Source organism: Pogoniulus pusillus, chromosome 9 (assembly GCF_015220805.1).
Source record: "Pogoniulus pusillus isolate bPogPus1 chromosome 9, bPogPus1.pri, whole genome shotgun sequence".
NCBI lineage: Eukaryota > Metazoa > Chordata > Aves > Piciformes > Lybiidae > Pogoniulus > Pogoniulus pusillus.
Genome location: NC_087272.1, coordinates 38,666,473 through 38,692,450, shown reverse-complemented (window position 1 = coordinate 38,692,450; position 25,978 = coordinate 38,666,473). Strand labels below are relative to the sequence as shown.

At 50.5% G+C, this 25,978-nt stretch overlaps 1 protein-coding gene across 2 annotated transcripts in view; it reads right to left on the bottom strand.

The window, feature by feature from the left end:
• Positions 1 to 25,978, bottom strand: part of FIP1L1 (factor interacting with PAPOLA and CPSF1) — a 46,960-nt gene that overhangs the window by 386 nt on the left and 20,596 nt on the right. The window contains exons 8-15 of one of the 2 annotated variants that reach the window (XM_064149279.1): positions 24,028 to 24,137; positions 20,821 to 20,914; positions 19,675 to 19,828; positions 15,385 to 15,411; positions 13,744 to 13,798; positions 13,363 to 13,418; positions 7,696 to 7,921; positions 2,153 to 2,290 (exon numbers count right to left, since the gene is read on the bottom strand). In XM_064149279.1, coding sequence (XP_064005349.1) covers positions 2,153 to 2,290; positions 7,696 to 7,921; positions 13,363 to 13,418; positions 13,744 to 13,798; positions 15,385 to 15,411; positions 19,675 to 19,828; positions 20,821 to 20,914; positions 24,028 to 24,137 — 860 coding nt within the window. The remainder of the gene's footprint in view (positions 1 to 2,152; positions 2,291 to 7,695; positions 7,922 to 13,362; positions 13,419 to 13,743; positions 13,799 to 15,384; positions 15,412 to 19,674; positions 19,829 to 20,820; positions 20,915 to 24,027; positions 24,138 to 25,978) is intronic. The other variant, XM_064149280.1, reaches the window with a different exon arrangement.

The window sequence follows — 25,978 nt, the reverse complement described above, 5'->3', positions numbered from 1 at the left end:
GGGGAGGGGCCTGGAGCACAGCCCTGTGAGGAGAGGCTGAGGGAGCTGGGGGTGTGCAGCCTGCAGCAGAGGAGGCTCAGGGCAGAGCTCATTGCTGCCTGCAGCTGGCTGCAGGGAGGCTGTAGCCAGGTGGGGTTGGGCTCTGCTGCCAGGCAGCCAGCAACAGAACAAGGGGACCCAGGCTGAAGCTGTGCCAGGGCAGGTCTAGGCTGGATGTGAGGAGGAAGTTGTTGTCAGAGAGAGTGATTGGCATTGGAATGGGCTGCCCAGTGAGGTGGTGGAGTGGCCGTGGCTGGAGGTGTTGCAGCCAAGCCTGGCTGGGGCACTTAGTGCCATGGTCTGGTTGGTTGGGCAGGGCTGGGTGCTAGGTTGGGCTGGCTGAGCTTGGAGCTCTCTTCCAGCCTCTTTGGTTCTATGATTTTGCATCTGCTCCCAGTTCAACCTATTTGGTATTCAGATGTCAGAATCACAGAGTCACAGACACAGGCAGGGGGGCAGAGCCCCTCAGGATCGATGACCAAGTCCAACCTAGAGCCCTGCTCTGCAAGATCCACCTTAAACCATAGCCCCAAGCACCACATCCAAACCACCCTGGAACACATCCAGGCTGGGTGACTCCACCACCTCTCCCTGGGCAGCTCATTCCAGTCCCTGACCACTCTCTGAAAAACCTTTTCCTAATGTCAAATCTAAGCCTCCTCAGCCTCAGCTTGAGACCATTCCCCCTTGTTCTACCTCCAGCTACCTCTGAGAAGAGCCCAGCAGCAGCCTCTCCACAAGGTCCTTTCAGGTAGCTGTAGACAGCAGTGAGGTCTCCCCTCAGCCTCCTCTTCAAACTAATCATCCCCAGCTCCCTCAGTCACTCCTCATATGACTTATTCAGCACCAATGTGAATTTTTCCTTCACCCATCCTGTGCTTTTTGTTAGGAAACTGGATGGGTTTTAATAATGTCACACACATTCCTTCATGGTTTAACGCTTTCACTGACCCTCTTCCCTGGTTTGATGGTCATAGGCTGCACTTGATGAGCTCTGAGCTCTATCCCAGCCTCAGTAATTCTGTGATCCTGTGACTTTAACCTTCATTTTTGACTTCGAAAGGATCCAGCTGAATAATTTGCCTCAGGTGATCACCAGAATGAGTTAACTTGTTAAGGATCTCTGTTGAATCACAGAATCAGTCAGGGTTGGAAGGGACCAGAAGGATCAGCCAGATCCAACCTCCCTGCCATGGCCAGGGACACCTCACACTACATCAGGCTGCTCACAGCCTCAGCCAGCCTGGCCTTAAAAACCTCCAGGGACAAGGCTTCCACCTGGGCAACCCCTTCCAGCCTCTCACCACTCTCCTGCTCAACAACTTCCTTCTCACCTCCAGGGTGACTCTCCCCACCTCCAGCTTTGCTCCATTCCCCCCAGTCCTGCCACTCTCTCACACCCTCAAAAGTCCCTCCCCAGCCTTTTTGGAGCCCACTTCAGATCTTGGAAGGCCACAAGAAGGTCCCCTGGGAGCCTCCTCTGCTCCAGACTGCACAGCCTGGCCTTAAATACCTCCAGCCATGGGGCCTCAACCACCTCCCAGGGCAACCCCTGCCAGTCTCTCACCACCCTCATGCTGAAGAACTTCTTCCTAACACCCAGTCTGCGTCTATCCATTTCCAGCTTTGTTCCATTCCCCCCAGTCCTATCACTACCTGACAGCCTCAAAAGTCCCTCCCCAGCTTTCTTGTAGCCCCCTTCAGGTACTGCAAGGCCACAGTGAAGTCACTTGGAGCCTTCTCCTCTGCACACTGCACAGCCCCAACTCCCTCAGTCTCTCCTCATAGCAGAGCAGCTCCAGCCCTCTTATCACTTCCTATGTTAATGCTGCTGAATGTCAGCTTTGCTCCACCTCTTCCTGAGTCCCCATTTTCACTCCTCTCTCCCCAGTTTCCCCATTTCTGCTCACTGGTAAGGGCTGCCACGTCCATCACTCCACCTGAAGTTAGAAGAGCTCTCAGCCTGGCCACCTTTTCTCTGGCAGACCCCAGAACGTTTACAGCCTTCCCATGCAGCTCCACTTTGTTTGGGGCTCTTTTCAACCCTTATTTTTCCAAACTGGTTATGTCTTTTATATCCCATTAAAAAGAAAACACAACCCAAGAAGCAAACCTCCGAGATGACTTGTGTCTGGTCTCTTCCTTCTCCCTGTGCCTCCTGTCCCTGTGGCGATCTTCTTTCTCTCTGCTGGTCCTGTGGCGGTCGTAGCCTCTCTCTGCGTAGTCTCTGTACCTGTAGCGCTCTTCATCGCTGATGGAAAGAGAGCAGAGTTGTAGCACAGCACCCCCAGGCAGTGGCCAGACTTCAAATACACCCCTAAATCCTACACACTCTCAAGAGAAATGACACAAAAAGCTGAATTGCCTCTGGGTTTCATAGAATCACAGAACCAAGCAGGCTGGAAGGGAGCTCCAAGCTCAGCCAGCCCAACCTAGCACCCAGCCCTGCCCAACCAACCAGACCATGGCACTAAGTGCCCCAGCCAGGCTTGGCTGCAACACCTCCAGCCACGGCCACTCCACCACCTCCCTGCCATGCCCATTCCAATGCCAATCACTCTCTCTGACAACAACTTCCTAACAACATCCAGCCTAGACCTGCCCTGGCTCAACTTGAGGCTGTGTCCCCTTCTTCTGTCCCTGGCTGCCTGGCAGCAGAGCCCAACCCCCACCTGGCTACAGCCTCCCTGCAGGCAGCTGCAGGCAGCAATGAGCTCTGCCCTGAGCCTCCTCTGCTGCAGGCTGCACACCCCCAGCTCCCTCAGCCTCTCCTCACAGGGCTGTGCTCCAGGCCCCTCCCCAGCCTTGCTGCCCTTCTCTCCACACCTGCCAGCACCTCAACAGCTCTCTGCAATTCAGGAGCCCACAACTGGACACAGCACTCCAGGGGTGGCCTGAGCAGTGCTGAGCACAGGGGTGGGCACAAGAACCTCCTTTGTCCTGCTGCCCACACTGCTCCTGAGCCAGCCCAGGATGCCATTGGCATTCTGTGATTCTGTGCTCCACAACCTCCCTGCAGGTGTTCAAGGCCAGGTTGGATGAGGCTTTGAGCAGCCTGCTCTGGCAGGAGGTGTCCCTGCCTGTTGTGACCATCACAACCTCTTTCTGAGCTCTCTGGCAGCAGCAGAACAGCCCAGACAGCTGACACAAGAAGAGCAGCACAAACCTAACAAGATTTCTCATGTCCTGGAGCAGTGAGAACTTAGCTTATGGCAGATCAAATTGGTTTTGGCTGAGTCCTGTGGCCATTGCTCAGGTGCAGACAGGACTTCAGCCCTGCCTGAAAGCTCAGAGAAGGGCAATGCCTGAAGCAGCAGCACTGTGAAACTCTTAAACCACGAAGATATCTTCAACAGCCATAAGACACTGTAGAGAAGCATCAAACAGCCTGCAAATGATCCAGGTTTTCTAAGGCATGCTAAAAGCATTCACACATCCACACCAGGAAAGCAGTCCTGAGCTGTGACTGAGTGCTGTGACTGCACTCATCAGTGCTTGTAACTGCTATGCAGTGGTGTAACTCACTCACAGAGCTGAGAGCGAGCTGATCAGATCCTGCAGAGCACATCACTGACAGATCACAGCATGACTGAGGGTGGAAGGTATGGCTGAAGGTAAGATGGTTTAAACCTCTTTCTCAAGAGGGATCACAAGTCACCTGGGACCAGGCTAAGATGGCTTTTGGGTATCTCCAGGGATGGTGATGCCACAACCTGGAGGTGAGGAGGAAGTTGAGTCTGGAGCAGAAGAGGCTCCCAGGGGACCTTCTGGTGGCCTGCCAGGATCTGAAAGGGGCTCCAACAAAGCTGGGGCAGAACTTTTGAGGCTGTGAGGGAGTGCCAGGAGTGGGGGGCATGGAGCAAAGCTGGAGGTGGGGAGAGTGAGGCTGGAGGTGAGGAGGAAGTTGCTGAGCAGGAGAGTGGTGAGAGGCTGGCAGGGGCTGCCCAGGGAGGTGGTTGAGGCCCCATGGCTGGAGGTGTTTGAGGCCAGGCTGGCTGAGGCTGTGTGCAGCCTGATCTAGTGTAGGGTGTCCCTGGGCACGGCAGGGGGGTTGGAGCTGGCTGATCCTTGTGGTCCCTGCCAACCCTGCCTGATTCTATGAACCTTTGTGGCCAGCTTGTGGCACTACTCTCACAGGATAAGTGTTTGGTTTTGGAAGGGCTGAGGAAACCCTACAAAATATTCAGGTAGCAACCAAATCCCAAAGTTTACATTTGCAGTGGCAAGTGTCTGACAGGAAAGTATCAAAGCAAAACACAGTCTGTGCAGAAGGGACAACAGCCCCAAAAGAGTGGCATCTGCTCAAGGGGGCAGTGAGATGTGCTGTCAAAATGCAGAGTTTCACCTGAGCAGAGCAGGGGGAAGGTAGGGCTGAGCTCATTGCTGCCTGCAGCTGCCTGCAGGGAGGCTGTAGCCAGGTGGGGTTGGGCTCTGCTGCCAGGCACCCAGCAACAGAAGAAGGGGACAGAGCCTCAAGCTGTGCCAGGGGAGATCTAGGCTGGATGTGAGGAGGAAGTTCCTGGCAGGGAGAGTGATTGGCATTGGAATGGGCTGCCCAGGGAGGTGGTGGAGTGGCTGTGGCTGGAGGTGGTGCAGCCAAGCCTGGCTGGGGCACTTAGTGCCATGGTCTGGTTGGTTGGGCAGGGCTGGGTGCTAGGTTGGGCTGCCTGAGCTTGGAGCTCTCTTCCAACCTGCTTGGTTCTATGGTACTATGAATAAAGACAGCTGAAGGGTTGTTGGTGCTGCTCATTAAACAACCACATTTTGGTTATACTCATTAAATAAAAGGAGTTCCCACTTCCTTTTACAAGTCCAACAACTAACCACAAATACAGCTTGGACTAGATGACCTTTGGAGGGCCCTTCCAACCCAAATCATTCCTTGAACTGCTAAAATCACTGAAAGTAATATCTTCTGAGCTGCAAAAAGCTGCAGCTGATGCTTGCTTCAACTCCCACCACAGCACAGCCTGAACAAAACCAAAGGGAAGTCAAATAAAAGCCCTCTCTACAACAGTTCACTCTCTCCTCCTCATAGCTTGTTTCATTTGACTTTTGTTGAGGGCAGAGAACTGAAAAGAAACCTTCTTAACAAGCATCATGTCTGCAGGTCCTCTTGTAAGCCTCTCCCACCTTCCCTGGGACTCTCAAACCAACTGAGACTAGCTAAGGGCCTCCTGGTTTCTTCCACAGCCATGTGGCAACAGCTTTGCTACAGATGGTGGAGAATTTAGTCACATAACAAAGCTGAGGCCTGCTCTTCACCCCCCCCCTCCCTTTACAGATAACTCTGGCAGCAGCACAGAGATTTCTTGAGGGCTGGAAGCTATTAAGGTTCATTTCAAGCACCCCTGAATGACCAAGCTTGGATCTGGCCTTCCATCAAGCTGTCTGAGAAACAGATGTTTAGACTGGGCTTGGGGGTCTCAAGACCTGACACTGGAATACAGCTCTGTGCTCGCAGGAGAGGACATGACCACATCTGCCTACATGGAAAATCCTCTTAGCTTGTAGCCAGCTAACAACCCCCATGCAAAAAAACCCCTGTCAGCTCTCAGCTGAAGTGCTGCTCTTAAACCAGTGGTCAAAACCAACCCAGCTAAGAGCTGGATAATGCTGCAACAGCAGCAAACCAAACCAGTGAGAGAAGTGTCAGGATGTTTGCTTGGAACTACTTAGCAAACAATGAGCTAAGTAGATGTAGCTAAATCTGGCAGCCAACACATCTCTGCTCTACAGAGTCTCAGCAAGCTCAACATGAAATGCTTTGTGCTTCTCACAGGAACCACTGAGCAGCTGCAGCCTTTTTTTTTTTCTCTCTTTTAAAATGGCAGAGAGTTGAAAGAAGGATAAAGTTAGCTGCTAGGATTGGACCTGGAAAGTCAGAAAGGTCTTGACTTTGAAATAAAAGGAGACTTTCTTGTGGCCCTCCAGTATCTGAAGGGGGCTACAAGAAAGTTGGTGAAGGATTTTCCAGGGTGGTGGGAAGGGATAGGACTGAGGGGAATGGATCCAAGCTAGGGGAGGGGAGCTTTATAGAGTCATAGAATCAGGCAGCCTCTCCTCACAGGAGTCCAAGGGGACAATCACCTCCCTGCTGCTGCTGGCCACAGCATTTTTAATCCAAGCCAGGACAGAATCAGAGAATCAGTCAGGGTTGGAAGAGACCACAAGGAGCAGCCAGTTCTAACCCCCTGCCATGCCCAGGGACACCCTACCCTAGAGCAGGCTGCACACAGCCTCAGCCAGCCTGGCCTCAAACACCTCCAGCCATGGGGCCTCAACCACCTCCCTGGGTAACCCCTGCCAGCCTCTCACCACTCTCCTGCTCAACAACTTCCTCCTCACCTCCAGCCTCACTCTCCCCACCTCCAGCTTTGCTCCATTCCTCCCAGTCCTAAAAGCCTCAAAAGTCCCTCCCCAGCTTTTTTGGAGCCCCCTTCAGATCCTGGAAGGCCACAAGAAGGTCCCCTGGGAGCCTCCTCTGCTCCAGCCTGCACAGCCCCAACTCTTTCCGTCTGTGCTCACAGCAGAGCTGCTGCAGCCTCTGAGCATCCTCCTGGCCCTGCTCTGGACACTCTCCAGCATCTCCACAGCCCTCTTGTCCCAGGGGCTCCAGAGCTGTATGCAGGACTCCAGGTGGGGTCTCAGCACAGCAGAGGGGGAGAATCACCTCCTGGCCCTGCTGGCCACACTTCTGCTGCAGCCCTAATGTCTGGATGATCTTTGGGGTCCCTTGCAGCTCTGACAGTGCTGTGAGTCTAATTACCCAGACTCTGCTAATGGCCAAGCTAACCAATTTAGCAGCTATTAACAGCAGTAATTAAGGTCAGGTGTTGCAGCACGTTGCTCTTTGCACTGAATTGGCAACCAAGATTCATGCAGTTCTTCTAGAGACTTTTCTAGATCTACTGGAGGAGACTCTGGGGGGGACCTTAATGCTGTCTGGCAATAGCTGAAGGGATCCTACTGGAAGGCTGCAGAGGTACTTTGCATCAGGGTATATAGAGACAGGCCAAAGGGGAATGGTTTGAAGCTGAGGCAGAGCAGGGTTAGAGTGGAGCTGAGGAAGGAGTTGTTGAGTTTCAGGGTGGTGAGAGTGTGGCACAGGCTGCCCAGGGAGGCTGTGGCTGCCTCTTGCCTGGAGATGCTCAAAGCTGGATAAGGCCTTGAGCAACCAACTGTAGTTGAATGCTGGAGGAAATGATGTGTGAGGTCCTTCCCAACCTAGGTCACTCCATGATGATCCTAGCACCATCAGGGCCCTGGCTATCCCACTCCTCCTACACAGGGCTTGAAGCACACCTTTAGCCTGCAAGGCACAGTGACCAGTTTGGAGGCACACTGTTGGGTTTACACTTCTGGTTTGCATTTAGAAGTTTACTTACAGTTTCCAAGAGAAAAGGGGGAGGAAGAGAAGGAAGCCAGACCCTCTGGCTCCATGGAATACACAACTGAACGAACCAAACACAGATGCAAGGTTTGAGCATCCTTGCAGCTCAGCTGAGGAAGGCTCATCTGGATCATGGGGAAGGGAGGTGGAAGCGAACTGGCAGTGGGTTTGGACTGGATATCTCTAGAGGTCCCTTCCAACCTTCCAATCAGCATTCTGTGACTGTGGGCAGAGCCAAAGCATGCTGAAGACTCTTGACTCACCTGTTGAAGACACTTGGAGTGGGGCTGTGGTCTCGCTCCCTTTCCCTGTCTCGGGTACGTTCTCGATCGCGGTCTCGGTCCCGGTCCCGCTCCCGCTCCCGGTCTCGGGATCGCTCTCTCTCACGCTCCCTGTCCTTGTCTCTCCGTGCATAGTAATCCCACTGCTTGCTGCTGTCCATCAGGCTAGGCCAGGAAGGAGCAGAACCTGCAAGGTGCGGAAAGGTGACTAAAGAAAAAGACGCAGGGATTAGAAGGAACAAAAGCAGAGAGCAGCTGAAAACTGCAACACTACCAACGCCGCACCACACCTGCCAGCCTCCGCCTTCCCCTTCTCCAGCCTCAGCAAACTCGCCTTCTTGCCCCTCTGCAGTGCTAATGAAGGCCCTGGCACTCAAATCCTGCTAGTGAAGGTGCTCACAACCAGGATAGGCAGCACCAAAACTAGCACTCAAATCCTGCTAGTGGAGGTGCTCAGAACCAGGAAAGGCAGCACCAAAACTAGCACTCAAATCCTGCTAGTGAAGGCGCTCAGAACCAGGACAGGCAGCACCAAAACTAGCACTGAAAGCTTCCTAGTGAAGGTGCTCAGAACCAGGACAGGCAGCACCAAAACTAGCACTCAAATCCTGCTAGTGAAGGCGCTCAGAACCAGGACAGGCAGCACCAAAACTAGCACTCAAATCCTGCTAGTGAAGGCGCTCAGAACCAGGACAGGCAGCACCAAAACTAGCACTCAAATCCTGCTAGTGGAGGTGCTCAGAACCAGGACAGGCAGCACCAAAACTAGCACTGAAAGCTTCCTAGTGAAGGTGCTCAGAACCAGGACAGGCAGCACCAAAACTAGCACTCAAATCCTGCTAGTGGAGGTGCTCAGAAGCAGGACAGGCAGCACCAAAACTAGCACTCAAATCCTGCTAGTGAAGGTGCTCAGAACCAGGACAGGCAGCACCAAAACTAGCACTCAAATCCTGCTAGTGGAGGTGCTCAGAAGCAGGACAGGCAGCACCAAAACTAGCACTCAAATCCTGCTAGTGGAGGTGCTCAGAAGCAGGACAGGCAGCACCAAAACTAGCACTCAAATCCTGCTAGTGAAGGTGCTCAGAACCAGGACAGGCAGCACCAAAACTAGCACTGAAAGCCTGCTAGTGAAGGTGCTCAGAACCAGGACAGGCAGCACCAAAACTAGCACTGAAAGCCTGCTAGTGAAGGTGCTCAGAAGCAGGACAGGCAGCACCAAAACTAGCACTGAAAGCCTGCTAGTGAAGGTGCTCAGAACCAGGACAGGCAGCACCAAAACTAGCACTGAAAGCCTGCTAGTGAAGGTGCTCAGAAGCAGGACAGGCAGCACCAAAACTAGCACTGAAAGCCTGCTAGTGAAGGTGCTCAGAACCAGGACAGGCAGCACCAAAACTAGCACTCAAATCCTGCTAGTGAAGGTGCTCAGAACCAGGACAGGCAGCACCAAAACTAGCACTGAAAGCCTGCTAGTGAAGGTGCTCAGAAGCAGGACAGGCAGCACCAAAACTAGCACTGAAAGCCTGCTAGTGGAGGTGCTCAGAACCAGGACAGGCAGCACCAAAACTAGCACTGAAAGCCTGCTAGTGAAGGTGCTCAGAAGCAGGACAGGCAGCACCAAAACTAGCACTGAAAGCCTGCTAGTGAAGGTGCTCAGAAGCAGGACAGGCAGCACAAAAACTAGCACTGAAATCCACTACCCTCATGGTGCAGATCTTGTTCCTAACATCCAATCTCAATCTACTCTTCCCTAGTTTGAAGTCACTGCCCTCATGCTGTCACAGCAGACCTTTGCAAACAGTCTCTCTCCTGCTTTTGACACTCAGTGGCTCTAAAAACAGAGTCCTGGAAACCAAGGGGAAAGGATGCCTCCAATTTTCTCTTTAGAAGATGTAATTTCTCTACTTTGTCCATTAAAATAATTGGATTTAACAACATAAAGTTGGCTTCGATGTTCTCAGTCACGAATTGAGATCCTGTACTGTGCTTCGAATCACAGAACCAATCAGGTTGCAAGAGAGCTCCAAGCTCTGCCAGCCCAACCTAGCACCCAGCCCTGCCCAACCAACCAGACCATGGCACTAAGTGCCCCAGCCAGGCTTGGCTGCAACACCTCCAGCCACAGCCACTCCACCACCTCCCTGGGCAGCCCATTCCAATGCCAATCACTCTCTCTGACAACAACTTCCTCCTCACACCCAGCCTAGACCTGCCCTGGCACAGCTTGAGGCTCTGTCCCCTTCTTCTGTTGCTGGCTGCCTGGCAGCAGAGCCCAACCCCACCTGGCTACAGCCTCCCTGCAGGCAGCTGCAGGCAGCAATGAGCTCTGCCCTGAGCCTCCTCTGCTGCAGGCTGCACACCCCCAGCTCCCTCAGCTTTGCCATGCTTCCTGATTACAGAAGCTAAATCCCATGGATGTTAGGAGGAAGTTCCTGGCAGAGAGAGTGATTGGCATTGGAATGGGCTGCCCAGGGAGGTGGTGGAGTGGCTGTGGCTGGAGGTGTTGCAGCCAAGCCTGTCTGGGGCACTTAGTGCCATGGTCTGGTTGGTTGGGCAGGGCTGGGTGCTAGGTTGGGCTGGCTGAGCTTGGAGCTCTCTCCCAACCTGCTTGACTCTATGATTCTGAGGAGAAGGAATAATGCCTGCTGAGGTCCCAGTGCCAACAAAGCCCCAGCACCATCATCACTAAACCAGAACAACTTCAGCAAGTGAAGCATGCTCTCTGAATGGCAAAAGCTGCTCTGCCTCAGCAGTCACACTGCTGGCTGCCAATCTGCTTAGGTAAGCAGCAGTGGGAAGGGCCATGCTTCTCCACTGCCTTCTGCCAACTCCCATGGAATAACTACCTTGGTGCTCTCCATGCCCCAGCTGTGCTGCCCTACCCCTCCCTCTCCAGGAGGCCTGTGATCAAAAAAGAATCAGGGCTGTGGTATTCAACTGGAAACAGCACTCTCTGGTGGACTTGCAGCACAGAGGACTTCCCTCTTTCTGCTTATCTGCTTTGCTAGCCAGTGATAACATAGCCTCCAATAACTTGTTTGCTTTGAGATCCACTTCATTATCTATAACATGAGAACAGCATTTGCTTGACTCCAGGGCATCACACAGAGAGATGAGCAGTGTCACTGCCATGAGTACCCACTGAACAATGTCAAGTGCACTACAGCTGCTGTATTTAATGCTCTTATGGCATCAGTGGCTTCTCCAGACAGCTGTCTTATGATAGAATCAGGTTGGAAGAGAGCTCCAAGCTCAGGCAGCCCAACCTAGCACCCAGCCCTGCCCAACCAACCAGACCATGGCACTAAGTGCCCCAGCCAGGCTTGGCTGCAACACCTCCAGCCACGGCCACTCCACCACCTCCCTGGGCAGCCCATTCCAATGCCAATCACTCTCTCTGACAACAACTTCCTCCTCACATCCAGCCTAGACCTGCCCTGCCACAGCTTAGCTTCAGACTCTGTCCCCTTCTTCTGTTGCTGGCTGCCTGGCAGCAGAGCCCAACCCCACCTGGCTACAGCCTCCCTGCAGGCAGCTGCAGGCAGCAATGAGCTCTGCCCTGAGCCTCCTCTGCTGCAGGCTGCACACCCCCAGCTCCCTCAGCCTCTCCTCACAGGGCTCTGCTCCAGGCCCCTCCCCAGCCTTGCTGCCCTTCTCTCCACACCTGCCAGCACCTCAACAGCTCTCTTGAATTGAGGGGCCCAGAAGTGGACACAGCACTCCAGGGGTGGCCTGAGCAGTGCTGAGCACAGGGGCACAAGAACCTCCCTTGTCCTGCTGCCCACACTGCTCCTGAGCCAGCCCAGGATGCCACCCTCTGAGTGCCTTGCCCACAACGCCTGGCCTATGCCTGCTTTGGCAGAAGCTTCAGACAGCAGTCAGCCAAGCAGCCAAAGCAGGAACACAAAAAGCCTTTGGAGCAGGAAAACTTCACTTCATTGTCAAAGTCCATTTGCAATGAAAAGCACTGCAATACTGGAACAAAGAACTGCAATTCTGGAGCAAACAAAGCATTTCCATCAGGCTTTGCCTCTGGCAAATTGTTCCACACTGTCTGGCTGGAGGGCTGCAGACAAAAGAAGGAGTTAACAGAGGAGGGGAAAAAAAATCACCCTCATACAATAGTATCTTGTTCCTTACACTGCCAAAATCTTCAACTCCTCTAAGGAAAGCAGCCAGAAACAGCAAAACCCCATCTGGACTTTAAAGGCTGCTAATTTCCTTGACTTGCCACTACATCAACAACAGAAGGATGGTCTAGGAGATGTTGGCTGCCAGGATATCCTCAGCTCAGGTGTAAGCTCCAGTTTCACTTTAAATGCACACTCTTAAATCATTAATGGTGGCATTAACTTTTACAATGGATGTTGGCTACTCCTTCAGCTCTGCAGGAATTCCCAGCAGACAGAGTATGTCCTTTCCATCCCAAGAGCCTGAGATAAACCAGGCTGCGTTTCTGTAGCTGTATGTTCACCAGGAACTCTTCAGAAGCTTACTTTGGAGTATAAACTGCTGCTCTTCGTTTGCTGCTTAGAAAGCTGAGGGTTGAGAGTAGCTCTGAAGAAAAAGACTTGGGTGTACTGAACGATGAGGAGCTCACCAGGAGCCAGGAACGCAGCACAGAATGCAAATCTTGGGCTGGGCTGCATCCAGAAGTGTGTGGTCAGCAGGGCAAGATGGGATTCTGCCCCTTTGCTCTGCTCTGCTGAGACTGCTCCTCTAATACTGCCTCCAGTTCTGGTGTTCATAGAATCATAGAACCAAGTAGGTTGGCAGAGAGCTCCAAGCTCAGCCAGCCCAACCTAGCACCCAGCCCTGCCCAACCAACCAGACCATGGCACTAAGTGCCCCAGCCAGGCTTGGCTGCAACACCTCCAGCCACGGCCACTCCACCACCTCCCTGGGCAGCCCATTCCAATGCCAATCACTCTCTCTGCCAGCAACTTACTCCTCACAGCCAGCCTAGACCTGCCCTGGCACAGCTTCAGACTCTGTCCCCTTCTTCTGGTGCTGGCTGCCTGGCAGCAGAGCCCAACCCCACCTGGCTACAGCCTCCCTGCAGGCAGCTGCAGGCAGCAATCAGCTCTGCCCTGAGCCTCCTCTGCTGCAGGCTGCACCCCCCCAGCTCCCTCAGCCTCTCCTCACAGGGCTCTGCTCCAGGCCCCTCCCCAGCCTTGCTGCCCTTCTCTCAACACCTTCCAGCACTTCAACATCTCTCTTGAATTGAGGGGCCCAGAACTGGACACAGCATTCAAGGTGTGGCCTGACCAGTGTTGAGTACAGGGGAAGAATAACCTCCCTCCCAGCATAACCTCCTTCCCAGCATAAGAAGGACACAGAGCTGTTGGAGTGAGTCCAGAGGAGGCCACAAGGATGTTCCAAGGGCTGGAACATCTCAGCATTGTGGACAGCATGGAAAAATATCCAGCAGACAACTAAAAAAGCAAACCCAACAGCATTTACCAAGAGCTACTGCAATGCAAGCATGTATCTGTTTACAACAGTAGGCAGTGAACTTTCCTAACTGGCAGCTGAAAGGATCTGTTCAATCTCTTAGCTAAAATCCTGATGACTCTTATCCAATAATTTGGTATGTATCAAACAATTCCATCTAGCACAGGTCAGCAGTTTCAAAGCCAGCAGCTTACTCACCACTGCCGTAGGGAAATGCACGCACAGAACGTCCATCATAGCCAGAAGAATGGCCACTGTTGGAAAGAGGACACACATAAAACCCCCACTTTTTACCCTGAAAGCCAAGAAATATCTACCACTAACAAATATAGCCTGTTAAGATTATTCCCCCTCGATTCTTACCACCACACAGACCAAACCAAAGTGTTTGCTAGAGATGGATTTAAGTCCTCCGCTTTGAGCAGGAGTAGCTAAGGAAGTTGTCACTTCAGTGCCAGGCAGGTGAGAGCAGGAACAGTGCTGTACAAACACTGCAACAGATCTGGGACTGTCTCACCACTCCCTGCTAAAATCCCTGAGCCCCTGGGTAGTATCAGAGCCCTGTAGGCTTTCACCCACCTGTCTATGGTGGGTATGAGGGAAGGTGGAGGGCCGCCGGGTGGTGGTGCAAAGCCTGTAACAATAAATCAGGTGAGAAGAGTTAAAAACCCAAGGCAAACACATAGAAGAAGCAGGCCAAGCATGCAGCAGCAAATACATTCCAGAGTACAAAGCCAAAGCTGTTTCTTACTGTGCAAATGGGGTTTGTTTTGTGCCAACTACCTTCCGGCTTGACAAAGGCAACTTAGTAAATGGCTATCAGCAGTGCCTCAAAGGCAGCACCTCGGCATGCTTAAACGCACCAGCAAATGCCTCAGCACCTCACTGCACCTCCTAAAAACCAGGCACTGCTATGCTCTGAAAGGGGGGCAGGAAAGACGAGGAAGGGAGGGGAGGGCAGGGAAAAAAGAAGGGGAGGGGAAGGCAGGGAAAAAAGAGGGGAGGGGAAAGAACGGGAAAAAAGGAGGGGAAGGTAGGGAAAAAAAGGAGGGGAGGGGAAAGCAGGGGAAAAAAGGAGGGGAGGGGAAAGCAGGGGAAAAAAGGAGGGGAGGGGAAAGCAGGGGAAAAAAGGAGGGGAGGGGAAAGCAGGGGAAAAAAGGAGGGGAAGAGAAAGCAGGGAATAAAGGAGGGGAAGAGAAAGCAGGGAATAAAGGAGGGGAAGAGAAAGCAGGGAAAAAAGGAGGGGAAGGCAGGGAAAAAAAGGAAAGGAGGGGAAGGCAGGGAAAAAAAGGAAAGGAGGGGAAGGCAGGGAAAAAAAGGAGGGGAGGGGAAGGAAGGAAAAGAAAGGAGGGGAGGGGAAGGCAGGGGAAAAAAGGAGGGGAAGGGAAGGAAGGGAAAGAAAGGAGGGAGGGGAAAGCAGGGGAAAAAAGGAGGGGAAGAGAAAGCAGGGGAAAAAAAGAGGGGTAGAGAAGGCATGGAAAAAAAGAGAGGAAGGGAAGGCTGGGAAAAAAAAGAGGGGAGGGGAGGGGAAGGCAGGGAAAAAAGGAGGGGAAGGTAGGGAAAAAAAGGAGGGGAGGGGAAAGCAGGGGAAAAAAGGAGGGGAAGGCAGGGAAAAATGAGGGGAGGGGAAGGCAGGGAAAAAAGGAATGGAGGGGAAGGCAGGGAAAAAAAGGAGGGGAGGGGAAGGAAGGGAAAGAAAGGAGGGGAGGGGAAGGAAGGGAAAGAAAGGAGGGAGGGGAAAGCAGGGGAAAAAAGGAGGGGAAGAGAAAGCAGGGGAAAAAAAGAGGGGTAGAGAAGGCATGGAAAAAAAGAGAGGAAGGGAAGGCTGGGAAAAAAAGGAGGGGAGGGGAAGGCAGGGAAAAAGGAGGGGAGGGAAAGGCAGGGAAAAAAAGGAGGGGAGGGGAAGGAAGGGAAAAAAAGGAGGGGAAGGTAGGGAAAAAGAGGAGAGGAAAAAGCAGGGAAAAAAGAAAAAGACAGCAAAAAGAGAACAGAACCCAAAGAGAAAGCCAAAAGCACAGATGTAAAACTGGCAGATTAGTTCCACTACTCAACAGTGTTTTCATTCAGCTTCTTTTCAGCCTGGCATCACAGCACCTGAGCCTCCAGCTATCAATACAGTACTGAACTGATCAGCTATTATCTAGGTAAAGAAATGGAAGCTGCTCATTTTAAGCTTTCAATTCTTAACCAGTGTGGGAAGAAAAGGTGAAGTAAGTTTACCTGGGGGTGGCACTGTTATTGGTATACCTAAAAAGACAACAAAGAGAATGTCAGTTCTTGGGATTGCAGATGTAAAAGTCATAATCTAGATGAAGGAGAGGTTATTTTGTGTCATCCAGGTCTCACCTTAACACCAACCATTCAGATTTTATGCAAGGCTTATCAAATCTGCTTTATTTATTCATTATATTGATGGCTGCACCCAAAGAGTGGCTGGCAATGGCTTCATGGCCAAGTGGAGGCCAGTGACAAGCAGAGTCCCTCAAGGATCAGTCCCAGGACCAGTCTCATCTTGTTCAAAAGGCTTGTTCAACCAGTCTTGTTCAACAGCTTTGTGGGTGCCATGGACAGAGGCACTGAGTGCAGCCTCAGCAAGTTTGCTGCCCACACCAAGCTGTGTGGTGCAGCAGCCAGGCTGGAGGGCAGGGATCCATCCAGAGGGACCTGGGCAGGCTGCAGAGGTGGGCACAAGCCAAGCTCAGGAGCTTCAACAAGACCAAGGGCAAGGTCCTGCAGCTGGGTGGAGGCAATGCCAAGCACAACTCCAGGCTGGGCAGGGACTGGCTGCAGAGCAGCCCTGAGCAGAGGATCTTGGGGGTGCTGCTGGAGAAGAAGCTCCACAGGAGCCAGCAGTGTGAACTTGCAGCCCAGAAAGCCAAGCAGAGCCTGGGCTGCAGCAGCAGCAGTGTGGCCAGCAGGGCCAGGGAGGGGATTCTCCCTCTCTACTGAGACCCCACCTGGAGTCCTGCATCCAGCTCTGGAGCCCCTGGGACAAGAGGGCTGTGGAGATGCTGGAGAGTGTCCAGAGCAGGGCCAGGAGGATGCTGAGAGGCTGCAGCAGCTCTGCTGTGAGCACAGCCTGAAAGAGTTGGGGCTGTGCAGGCTGGAGCAGAGGAGGCTCCCAGGGGACCTTCTTGTGGCCTGCCAGCATCTGAAGGATGCCTCCAAAAAAGCTGGGGAGGGACTTTTGAGGCTATGAGGGAGTGGCAGGAGTGGGGGGAATGGAGCAAAGCAGAGCAGTGTGGGCAGCAGGGCAAGAGAGGGGATTCTGCCCCTTGGCTCTGATCTGCAGACCTCACCTCCAATCCTGCCTCAGTGCTGCTGTCCTCAGCAGGACACAGAGCTGCTGGAGAGTGTATAGAGGAGGCCACAAAAATGATCCATGGAGCAGCTCTGCTGTGAGCACAGCCTCAGGGAGCTGGGGGGGTGCAGCCTGCAGGGGAGAAGGCTCCAGGGGCACCTCAGAGCTGCCTGCCCAGAGCTGAAGGCAGCCTGCAGGAAGGCTGCAGAGGGACTTTGCATCAGGGGCTCTAGAGACAGCCCAAGGGGCAATGGTTTGGAGCTGAGGCAGAGCAGGCTTAGAGCAGAGCTGAGCCAGAAGTTGCTGAATGTGAGGGTGCTGAGAGTGTGTCCCAGGCTGCCCAGGGAGGCTGTGGCTGCCTCCTTGCTGGGGGTGCTGCAGGCCAGGTTGGATGAGGCCTTGAGCAGCTGAGTGTAGCTGAGAGGTGTCCCTGGGCATGGTGTGGAGGTTGGAGGAGATGAGCTCTGAGCCCCCTTCCAACCTGAGCCATTCTAGGAGTCTATGATCTAACCAAATGCTGAGCAATTGCTCCCAAACAAATCAGCTGGCCTACCAAAATACACTGTCCCACCAAAATATACTGCCCCAGTAGATAAACCTCATCTGACCAGGAAAGAAGCAAAGAGAAAGTAAAAATCCTTAGTTAACCCAGGGCATTAAGTGCCTCATGCAGCCTCCTCTGAAACACCTCCAGGGATGAGGACTCCACCACCTCCCCAGGCAGCCAATTCCAATGCCAATCACTCTTGCTGTGAAGGAGAGCAGCTCCAGCTCTCTGAGCATCCTTGTGGCCCTTCTCTGGACACATTCCAGCATCTCCAGATCTTTCCTGTCCCAGGAGCTCCAGAACTGGACACAGTACTCCAGGTGAGGTCTCACCAGAGTGGAGCAGACTGGGAGAATCCCTTCCCTCACCCTGCTGGTCACACAGGCTCTGGGCTGGATAGGTTGGACTGGATGATCTTGGAGGTCTCTTCCAATCTGGTTGATTCTATGATTCTCTGCTTGCTCTCTGGGCTGCAAGAGCAACACTGACAGCTCATATGAGTTTCTCATCCACCAGAACCTCCAAGTCCCTCCCTGTGGGCTGCTCTCAAGCCAGGCACTGCCCAGCCTGTATCAGTGCTTGGGATTGCCCTGCCCCAGGTGATGGACAGGGCACATTTTAACCACACTCTTAAACCAAAAGACACAAATCAGCCTTTTAAAGCCTGTCAAACAGAAGCATCCTTCTTTAGATAGCAATAAACCCAGGGGACAAAACACAACACATTTTACACTGAGCTCCCAGCAATGTTTTGATAATTTTGTGCTTTTGGCCCTTTGAACCATTCCAGGACTTAACTCCCCTAAAAGAGTTGAGTCACACAAGTGAATGAATTCAGAGAAAAGAGATCTAACTTCAAAGTCAGCTCCCTTTTTTTTTGTCCAAAGGGGCAACTGGAGGATGGTTTCTATTTGGAATACTTCAATTTTCTGGCAAGAAGTCCTGGTTTAATATTGGGTAAGAGCAGGGGATAGGTTTTTAACTCCTCCTTGCTTGAACCTAAGAGGAATGGCAGATTCTATTTTAGGATGAGCTTTGAAGATAAAGAGCTGGCAACAGCACAATTAAAACACAGGCCTGAAGAAACCAAACCCACAGCTCTTCATCATTAGTTTCAAATCAGCTTGAAGCAGGGGAGGATGTTGAAGGAGACCTTATGAACAAGTGTGTGTCATAAACCTGTCTGTGAAGCACAAGACCAAAGCCAAACCTGTTCACTAAATCTCTACCATGTGTGGATTTCTTTCACCTTTAAGAGCTCCACAGGTGAGGGGTACCCTAAGAGCAGTTGATATCTCTGCACCAACAATCTTTGGGGTGTTGGTGTGGGTTCTTCACATGCATTTAAAAATGCACAACTTAGGTCAGCTTTTGGATAGCACAATTACAATTAAACTAATTGCTTTCCAACAAATGTCAGTGCATTAGCTGCATTGGGTCAGGGCAATGGCAAGCACAACTCCAGGCTGGGCAGAGACTGGCTGCAGAGCAGCCCTGAGCAGAGGCACTTGGGGGTGCTGCTGGAGAAGAAGCTCCACAGGAGCCAGCAGTGTGCACTTGCAGCCCAGAAAGCCAAGCAGAGCCTGGGCTGCAGCAGCAGAAGTGTGGCCAGCAGGGCCAGGGAGGGGATTCTCCCCCTCTGCTCTGCTCTGCTGAGAGCCCACCTGGAGTCCTGCATCCAGCTCTGGAGCCCCTGGGACAAGAGGGCTGTGAAGATGCTGGAGAGTGTCCAGAGCAGGGCCAGGAGGATGCTCAGAGGCTGCAGCAGCTCTGCTGTGAGCACAGCCTGAAAGAGTTGGGGCTGTGCAGGCTGGAGCAGAGGAGGCTCCCAGGGGACCTTCTTGTGGCCTTCCAGGATCTGAAGGGGGCTCCAAAAAAGCTGGGGAGGGATTTTTGAGGCTGTGAGGGAGTGGCAGGTATGCCATGCCCATAATTCAAAAGTCTTTAGGAGAGTTTGTTACCATCTGCCTCTCAACTGGTAGTTGACTTACTGGTAGCACTACTGGTACTTGACTTAGAGAATCACAGAATCAGTCAGGGTTGGCAGGGACCACAAGGAGCAGCCACTTCCAACCCCCCTGACATGGGCAGGGACACCTCACACTAGAGCAGGCTGCACACAGCCTCAGCCAGCCTGGCCTTAAACACCTCCAGCCATGAGGCTTCCACCACCTCCCTAAGCAACCTCTTCCAGGCTCTCACCACCCTCATGCTGAGCAACTCCTTCCTAACATCCAGTCTGATTCTACCCATTTCTAGCTTGGTTCCATTCCCCCCAGTCCTATCACTACCTGACAGCCTCAAAAGTCCCTCCCCAGCTTTCTTCTAGCCCCTTTAAGGCACCAAAAGGCTACAATAAGGTCACTTGGGAGCCTTCTCCTCTCCAAAAAACAGCTTCCCTATTCAAACATTACCAAAGGCACAAGATCCAACATTCAGTCTTCAGGTCATTACTTCCTAATTGGGGTTATGCTTACTGAGAAAATAAAGTCCTTGGATTCAGTTTCTGCCTTGCAGATGTATTTAAGTACAGAGTTGTGCACTGTACTCTGCACTCTGTGTAGCCAAACATGCATGCAACAGTCTTTAACTCATTATCACCAAGCATTTGATGCTAATGCATTCCTCATTCTTCACACTCTACACAGTACAGGATATTTACCTGGTGGGGGAATCAGAGGTGGAGCAGAACTGACAGTTGGAGGGGGTGGGAGAAAAGGAGGTGGTGGAAGGTGAGTAGGTGGAGCTCCTGGAGGGAAAAATGGAGGTGGCTTGGTAAAATTGTCTACTTCAGGATTAGATCGTTCTGAAAGAACCTGTAAAATACCAAACTATAGTTACAATTGCTATGTCCAAAGGGCAGAAGAGAAAGTTTCCAGTTACTACAACAGGAAAGTCTTACTTAGCTACCTAAACAACCATATTCAGATGGTTTAAGTTCAATCTCCATCCCTGTGCTCAGCATTCCGTGCTTGCCAAGTAACCTTTGAGTGTCTGAAAGCAGCCAACAGGGCTGCAAGATTTGAGGGGGAATACAAATCATCTGAATATGGTCCCAAACACCATCTTAAATCCAAAGACAAAGGAAAAGGTTTTACAAATCACTGTGGACAGCAGGAAAATTCCCCAGGCTTCAGTGAGATCAGCTGAAAACCACATGGCAGTGTTTTCAGTGGAAGCACTACAATCCATAACCCTCTTCACTGCTTCACCTCAACCCAAGTGAGCACGGAAATGCAGGTAGGGCACCAGGCAACCTTGATTCTTCTCCACAGTGAGAAGCTGTATTCAATCTCAACGCATTCAGTTGTCTTCTTAAGATAAGCCAAGCCCATAAAGACTAAAATCATAAAGGCTAAGCCTAACAACTCGTGGTTAAATCATGCAAAACAACTGTTTTAAGTGCTGCCAACTCTATGCCATCACCGCTTAGTTGAAAAGGCTGCAGCATCTCTCAGTCTGCATTCAAAGAGGCTTTTGCTTGCAGCCTTAGTGCTGAAATGAGCAGTCAGATGAAACAGTTATCTTAATCACTTAGTAAACAGAGTGCTATACCCCATGCAGATCCAGCAGAACCACTGCAAGTCTGCAGCCTCTCTGATTTCCTCTCATTAAGGAAACCCAAACATTTATCTTTAGCAGTAAATATTTCCCTCCTGATGCATTTCAGTGAACTACCACAAGCGTCTTGCTACACTCAGAGCTACTTCTGCTCAACTCACACACCCTGAAGTATTTGAACTGAAGCTACGGGGAGGGCAAAGCTGTCTTTTAGGCAAGGATAGAAGGCAAATCTGCAGTGTGAAACCTGTATGTTGCTGTTTTCATTAGCTCGCCGCCGTCCTTCCACCCTGCTGATAGTGATGCTCTGCCCAATCACATCTATTGTGCCAGGTAATCTCCTGCAACAACACAGGACAAAGCAGAGTCAACAAGGAGAGCTGCAAAAGGGGGAAAACCAAAAGGAAAACACCGGAGAGAGAGAAGAAAGTCTTCAGACTTCTCTCATTCTGAATGTCTAAAGTTCATTATCCTCTATAAAGGCTAAGAGACCATTCCTGAAGAGCACTAAATGTGCTAAAGCCCTGCTGAACCATGCAAGTGTGTGCAACTAAACAATGCAGCAAGAGTCCTGTAGGACAAAAGCTGACTCCTCATTCTCCTTCCCTATATCCTAATAAACCTACACTGTGTTACCAGTAAAAAGGGGGGAAATGAAGGGGCAAAAAAACCCTCACCTCAGTAAGGAGAAAATGACATTAAACAGAACTACTACAGAAAATGGAAGTAAAATAGCTCTAGTCATAAGAAATGAGCTCTGAAGAAAGAGACTTGGGGCTGTTGGTTGCTGAGCAGCTCCTCAGGAGCCAGCAGTGCCCTCATGCAAGCCCAGCAGGCAGCTGTGTGCTGGCTGCAGGCAGAGGAGAGTGGGCAGCAGTGCAAGAGAGAAGATTCTGACCCTTGGCTCGGCTCTGCTCAGACCTCGCCTCCAATCCTGCCTCCAGGTCTGGTGTCCCCAGCAGAAGGACACAGAGCTGCTGGAGAGAGCCCAGAGGCCACAAAGATGCTCCAAGGGCTGGAGCAGCCCTGCTGTGAGCACAGGCTGGGGGAGCTGGGGGTGTGCAGCCTGCAGAGGAGAAGATGCAAGGAAACTTTAGAGCTGCCTTCCAGAGCCTGAAAGGATCCTGCAGAAAGGCTGCAGAGGGACTGTTCCTGAGGGTGTCTACAGACAGGCCAAGGGAAAATGGTTGGAAGCTGAGGCAGAGCAGGGTTAGGCTGGAGCTGAGGAAGGATCTCTTCAGTAGGACTGTGAGACTCTGGAATAGGCTGCCTCCTCCTTGGGGGAATTTGAGGCCTCTGTTCCAGAGTTTCACCACCCTTGTACTGAAAAACTTCTTCCTCAGTTCCAGCCTAACCCTACTCTCCCTCAGCTCCAAACCATTCCCCCTTGCCTTGATTCATAGTGGTACATCCATTGCCCTTCCCAATAGCTACAGGAGATTTCATTCTGGTAACGATGGATGAGCTCAGGACTTTGCCATCATACCTTGAACCTGACAAAACCTTTATTTCCCAGACTGCAACAATGATTTCATTAAATGCTCCACTACAAGAGCTGGAAACTGAACAGGAGAAAGCACAGCTGAGTTGCAAGTGCAGCAGCAGGTAACACCAACATCAAACACACACTCTTCACAGAGGCAAGGAAGGCATCTGAAGTGCCCAGAATTTAACAGCTCAGCAGTTTTTGTACAAAGGGCAAATCTGAATCTTGATGTTTGAATTTTGAAGACTCCTCAGCCACCACCTAGCTCAGAAATAAGTTTTTAAGCAGGCACTATTAGGTTTCTGCCTCAGAGTATGCCAAGAAAAGAAGGGCTTGGCTTGTCCCTTACACAATCAGGGCACCTGGGTTACAGATGCATTCCCAATGGATACATCCCAACATAAAAAGAAGCAATCCACACGTGTGGGATACAGATGAACCCACAGCAGAATTCAAAGTGTAGCTTGAAAGGAACATTCCAGCAACTCCAACTAGAGAAGGGTTATTTATGAGCTATTTGCACTATGAACATCACCCTCCATGGAGATTAGATTCAGAGAGATGTCTCAATCTCACTTGGCAAGCTGAGCTCATTTGGGTTCTACAGAGCAAAGAGAAAGTAGGGAGGGGGGGGAGGGAGGAAGAGAAAAAAAAAAGAAGGAAAAAGAAAGACAAACCCCAATTATTTTCCAAATTCATAGCTTCAGAAGTCACTCCAAGTACTATAAATGAACTACTTTTTGGACATACATTGCCCCTTTTCAGGATCCAGAAGCAATCTAACTACTGGATGCCACATTTATTCCCTACACTTATAGCCTAGCCTAAGAATGAAGGAATTAAACTGGACTTGAAAGAGGCTCCAAGGTTGCAGAAAGACTGTTTGAAGGAGGCTCCAAGAAGGCTGCAGAGGGACTTACAGCAAAGGCCTGCAGTGAGGGTAGTGGTTTGAAATTAGAGGAGATTGAGATTGGGTGGGAGATTTAGATTAGGAACAAGCTCTGCACCATGAGGGGTAGTGGAACACTGGAACAGGCTGCCCAGGGAGGTGGTTGAGGCCCCATCCCTGGAGATATTCAAGGCGAGGCTCTGCATAGCCTAATTTAGTGGAGGATGTTCCTGCTGACTGCAGAGGGGGTTGGATTGGATGACCTTTGGAGGTCCTTTCCAAGCCAAAATCATGGTCTGATTCTATCATGTAAAATAATTTGCCTTATTTTGCCTTCCAGTGCCTGAAGAGATCCTGCAGGAAGGCTGCAGAGGGACTATTCCTGAGGCTGTCTAGAGACAGGGCAAGGGGGAATGGTTTGAAGCTGAGCTAGAGCAGGGTTAGACTGAAGCTGAGGAAGAAGTTCTTGAGTGTGAGGGTGGTGAGACTGGCACAGGCTACCCAGGAAGGCTGTGGCTGCCTCTTGCCTGGAGGTGTTGCAGGCGAGGTTGGATGAGCAGTTGAGTCTAGTTGAGAGGTGTCCCTGGGCACGGTGGGGAGGTTGACAGAGATGAGCTCTGAGCTCCCTTCCAACCTGAGCCATTCTAGGAGTCTATGATCTAACTAAAAGCTGAGCCAGGAGGCATTTGCAGCAGCTCTGGATGTAGCCCTGTTCTCTGAATGAGAAATACAGCAGAGAAACTCCAGCATTGTAACAACTCACAATTATATACAGAATAACTGATTCTAACCACTGGAAATGTATCACTTTGTTTTCTCTTTATCCACCCAACAGACAACTTAATGACTTCCCCTTCTCAGAGGCAGATGAGTTTCCTGACCTTTGCTAAGGTAAATCTGTTCCTGGAGAAAAGAGACTCACCCTAAGCTTACCCTGAAGGTTAAAAGTGATTAGAACCACTCCTTTATAGCTGCTAGAGAAACATCATTTCTTTTTCCCCTACAAAAATCATGAACTCTAAATACATCAAGGTAACAGAATAAGAAAGCTTTTTGGTCTTGAGTTAGTACTGACTGACCTGTTTGGTGGGATTCCTGATTTGAATAAGGCAGGAGGAGATGTGAATTCAGCTTTGGTGGACTGCACTGCCAACTCTTTCTCCAGATTTCCAGTTCTGCCCTGCTGTACCTTGGGAGTAACATTTCAGCATTAGTTTAACCACCAGGAGTGAAGCAGCTCCAGCACTCAACACAGCACACAGCCAACAAAAGTCCAACTTTCATCAGGTTACCTTTGCACAGCAGGTAAAATTCTCTACTTTGTAAAGAGATATTACTTAAGTACAGTGTTTAATATATGCAAGAAGCAATGTACCAGAGAATAACTTCTTGTAATGTTTCTTTCCCAAACATTTCACATGAGCAGACCAAACTGATCTCCTTGTAGACTTTTCCCTTCCAAACATGAGCAGACCAAACTGATTTTCTTGTAGACTTTTCTCTTCCAAACATGAGCAGACCAAACTGATCTCTTTGTAGACTTTTCCCTTTCAAACATAAGACCAAACTGATCTCCTTGTAGACTTTTCCCTTTCAAACATGAGCAGACCAAACTGATCTCCACAGACTTTTCTCTTCCAAACATGAGCAGACCAAACTGATCTCTTTGTAGACTTTTCCCTTTCAAACATAAGACCAAACTGATCTCCTTGTAGACTTTTCCCTTTCAAACATGAGCAGACCAAACTGATCTCCTTGTAGACTTTTCTCTTCCAAACATGAGCAGACCAAACTGATTTTCTTGTAGACTTTTCTCTTCCAAACATGAGCAGACCAAACTGATCTCCTTGTAGGCTCTTTCAAACATGAGCAGACCAAACTGATCTCCTTGTAGACTTTTCTCTTCCAAACATGAGCAGACCAAACTGATCTCTTTGTAGACTTTTCTCTTCCAAACTGATTTTCATGTAGACTTTTCTCTTCAAAAGTGATTTTCATGTAGACTTTTCTCTTCCAAACATGAGCAGACCAATCTGATTTTCAAGTAGTCATTTCTCTTCCAAACATGAGCAGACCAAACTGATCTCCTTGTAGGCTCTTTCAAACATGAGCAGACCAAACTGATCTCCTTGTAGGCTCTTTCAAACATGAGCAGACCAAACTGATCTCCACATAGACTTTTCTCTTCCAAACATGAGCAGACCAAACTGATCTCCTTGTAGACTTTTCTCTTCCAAACTGATTTTCATGTAGACTTTCTCTTCAAAAGTGATTTTCATGTAGACTTTTCTCTTCCAAACATGAGCAGACCAATCTGATTTTCAAGTAGTCATTTATCTTCCAAACATGAGCAGACCAAACTGATCTCCTTGTAGACTTTTCTCTTCCAAACTGATTTTCATGTAGACTTTCTCTTCAAAAGTGATTTTCATGTAGACTTTTCTCTTCCAAACATGAGCAGACCAATCTGATTTTCAAGTAGTCATTTCTCTTCCAAACATGAGCAGACCAAACTGATCTCCTTGTAGGCTCTTTCAAACATGAGCAGACCAAACTGATCTCCTTGTAGACTTTTCTCTTCCAAACATGAGCAGACCAAACTGATCTCCTTGTAGACTTTTCTCTTCCAAACTGATTTTCATGTAGACTTTCTCTTCAAAAGTGATTTTCATGTAGACTTTTCTCTTCCAAACATGAGCAGACCAATCTGATTTTCAAGTAGTCATTTCTCTTCCAAACATGAGCAGACCAAACTGATCTCCTTGTAGGCTCTTTCAAACATGAGCAGACCAATCTGATTTTCAAGTAGTCATTTCTCTTCCAAACATGAGCAGACCAAACTGATTTTCATGTAGACTTTCTCTTCAAAAGTGATTTTCATGTAGACGTTTCTCTTCCAAACTGATTTTCATGTAAACTTTCTCTTCAAAAGTGATTTTCATGTAGACTTTTCTCTTCGAAAGTGATTTTCATGTAGACTTTTCTCTTCCAAACATGAGCAGACCAATCTGACTTTCAAGTAGTCATTTC